Source organism: Cucurbita maxima, unplaced genomic scaffold (assembly GCF_002738345.1).
Source record: "Cucurbita maxima cultivar Rimu unplaced genomic scaffold, Cmax_1.0 Cma_Scf00040, whole genome shotgun sequence".
NCBI classification, from domain to species: domain Eukaryota; kingdom Viridiplantae; phylum Streptophyta; class Magnoliopsida; order Cucurbitales; family Cucurbitaceae; genus Cucurbita; species Cucurbita maxima.
The window spans coordinates 1,656,734-1,659,509 of record NW_019272056.1 but is presented as its reverse complement, the minus strand read 5'-3'; the positions used below and the strand labels follow the sequence as shown (position 1 = coordinate 1,659,509).

Sequence of the window (2,776 nt, the reverse complement as noted above, 5' to 3'; positions counted from 1 at the left end):
ATCATAACATCATCGTAATACCTCGTCATATCATAAAATTTCATCATCATCAGAATATATAAGACTATATTACACGTGCAAGGACCATTAAGCACATGTCATCATACGTAAATCAAGTCTTCCGGCCAAACTGATAGTAAAGCCACTTACTTGAATGACCTTAGCTAACGTTCTCCCTAAACTCGAATACGTTTGATTTTGTCTTTCGAAATTGTTCCAAGTATCGTTTGAGTGTTTCACTCTATTAGAACATTCACCTAATTCTTTAGTAATTCTAATTTCCTAGCTTAATTCAATTTATACTGACTTTAGTTGTCTTAAATATGGTCAAATTCAGTTTTGGGAGGGTCCAAAAGGTTGGAATTGATGTCCAAAATGCCAACTTGAGTGGGATAAGTTGTTTTCGAGATGAGGAGTCGAGTGAAGCTGATCCGAACCGAGGGAGACGGTGGCTGCAGACAAGACATGTCAGTCTTGAGTACTGAAATAAAAAGCATCACACTTCTGTTGTCGGGTACTGAAATAAAATTCAAAAGTTAATCAGATGGCAGGCCAAACCAATTAAAATTTGGAGATACTCTATTTTATTGCAAGACACACCCTGGCAGGTTCTGAAATAAATAAAAAAAAAACATCACACTTGTGTCGGGTACTCCAATAAAATTATATCTTTGATCACATGGCCAAACCAATTAAATTTGGAAGATATTCCATTTTATCACAAGGCACATCATGGCCTGAAGATATCTTTACTTGGGCTGCAACCGGCGGTATGCTTTGTTCAGGCCGGAATAAATTATAGGGATCCACCTTAGTTTTCACTTCCACAAGCCTCTCAAAATTATCCCCAAAATACTTCAACCCCCAAACGCTCGCTTCCTCGTAGCTCCTCGGAATCCCCTCCTCGTTGTTTCTTCCAATGTCAAGGTCTCTATAATTGACATACGCCGCCCGAGGCGATTTCGACACGAACGGAGTCATGTAATCATAGAGCTCTCGGGTCCATTCCAAGTGTCTCGAGTCGCCTTCGGGCGTATCCCATGTGACGTAATAGGCAATTTTGATGGGATATCTAGCTCGGTGTGGGGAGGGAGTGTCGGTTTCAGAAAACTTGTTCATTTTGCCACCATAAGGGATGAGTACGAGCTGCACTGTCTGAATGCCTTTGGCATTGAACCTTTCCCATATGCCGTGGAGGGCGGTTTGTGAGATGGGTTCAGTGGCGTAATCGGATTTGGTTTTGTATCTGCCATTGGTGAGTGGGGTTCGGTCTAGTAAGAAATTCATGTCCTTTGCTGTCACGAACCCACTTGCTGGATATGCCATTGATTCAACCCAGTTGGATTCTACACAATTTTCCATTCTCAATCCAACCTCTGGAAAACTGTTCTCCATTATGGAAATAAGCTCTTCTGCTCTTCCTAGAAAGAGGGAGTACAAAAACACCCCCATTATTCTTCCTCCTCCTTTCGCCTTCGCCTGAATTTGCAGCTGCGTCCAGATTACAAAATATAATTTGTATATCGACTTTCAAAAGTGTCTAAGAATTTGTTGAATAATATTCCATATGGGAAGGAAATCATAGATAAAAAATTTTAAAAAGTATTTGATGTATTAAAGTAAAGTTCAGAATTTTATGTTGTAGAATTCTACCTTCTAATCCAGATCATCGACATGGGTATTACAATGGTAACAGAGCACCACTTTTTCTAGTAAGATGTGGTTTTTGGAATGAATTTAGGCAAGAGTTGATGAGCATGTGACAACTCAGAGTAAAGGAAAAATATATAATGAACTGTAAACATATTCGAATGAGAGTAATCTTCAGAATAGAATAATTAAAAATAATTAAAAGAATCAAGAAGGTGAACCTTCATATTCCATGATTCAATCATATAAACTTCAAACTTAAACGTGTTTTACTTGGATCTATTCAATGTTGAATGACCTTCTAGTAAATTTCATAGGAAGCATGTCAATGGAGAAAAATAGTTATAGTCAGCATAGAGATAGTTATGGTCTTATAGACGTAGGAAAATAATTATAGTAGCATAGATTCTCAGAAATGCTAGGGCATAAAAGCCTATGGTTTCCTTTTTACACGTTTTTACTTAGTTGATTGAATATTTTCTTTTGACCCTCTCACAAATAAGTGTCATGTCATAGTTGGCCAATTTTAGAATAAGATAATTATTGAAACAAGTGAATCTCGATGACAAACAAAACCATTTTTTTCCCAAATCAAATCACAACATTTCTCTCTCTTTTATTTTCCATTTTCATTTTCTTCCGGCAAATTTCCTTCTACTTCTTTTTTAGGCTATCTACTATTTTCTCTTCATAAGTCAACCGGACACAGATTTCAAATCTTGATCCAAATCACGTTTAGCTAGGGTTACAAAATGTAAGTTTTAATTTTTTTGAAAATATGTTGTATATGTTAAAGAACTTATTAACAAGTAATAAAATTTAGAATTTAAGAACTTATGAGATACGACAATCATTTGATTTTTATTAGTTTTATAAGATTTTATGATTGGATGCATTTAAAAAAAAAAAAATTGAAAACCAAAAACCAAAAACATATTTTTGAAAGTCAACAAAACCTGTAACCATGGCGCCAATGAAGAGTCGTTCATCAATCTCAGGTGCTACAAACTGCCATCGATGAACCAAGTTGGTGGAGTTTTGGTCCCAAATTTAAAGGAAGTAACAATGGATGGAACAGGAACCAACTTCAACTTCCATGCCACAACAATCCCAAAGCTTCCACCGC

General features: G+C 36.5%; 1 protein-coding gene across 1 annotated transcript; it reads right to left on the bottom strand.

The window, feature by feature from the left end:
* Positions 1–643: 643 nt before the first annotated feature.
* Positions 644–2,776, bottom strand: LOC111469431 (berberine bridge enzyme-like 26). Its single transcript, XM_023114691.1, has 2 exons — positions 2,607–2,776; positions 644–1,491 (listed from the first exon to the last, which is right to left on the bottom strand). The coding sequence occupies exons 1-2, from the start codon at positions 2,637–2,639 to the stop codon at positions 676–678; spliced, it is 849 nt and encodes a 282-aa protein (XP_022970459.1). The 5' UTR covers positions 2,640–2,776; the 3' UTR covers positions 644–675.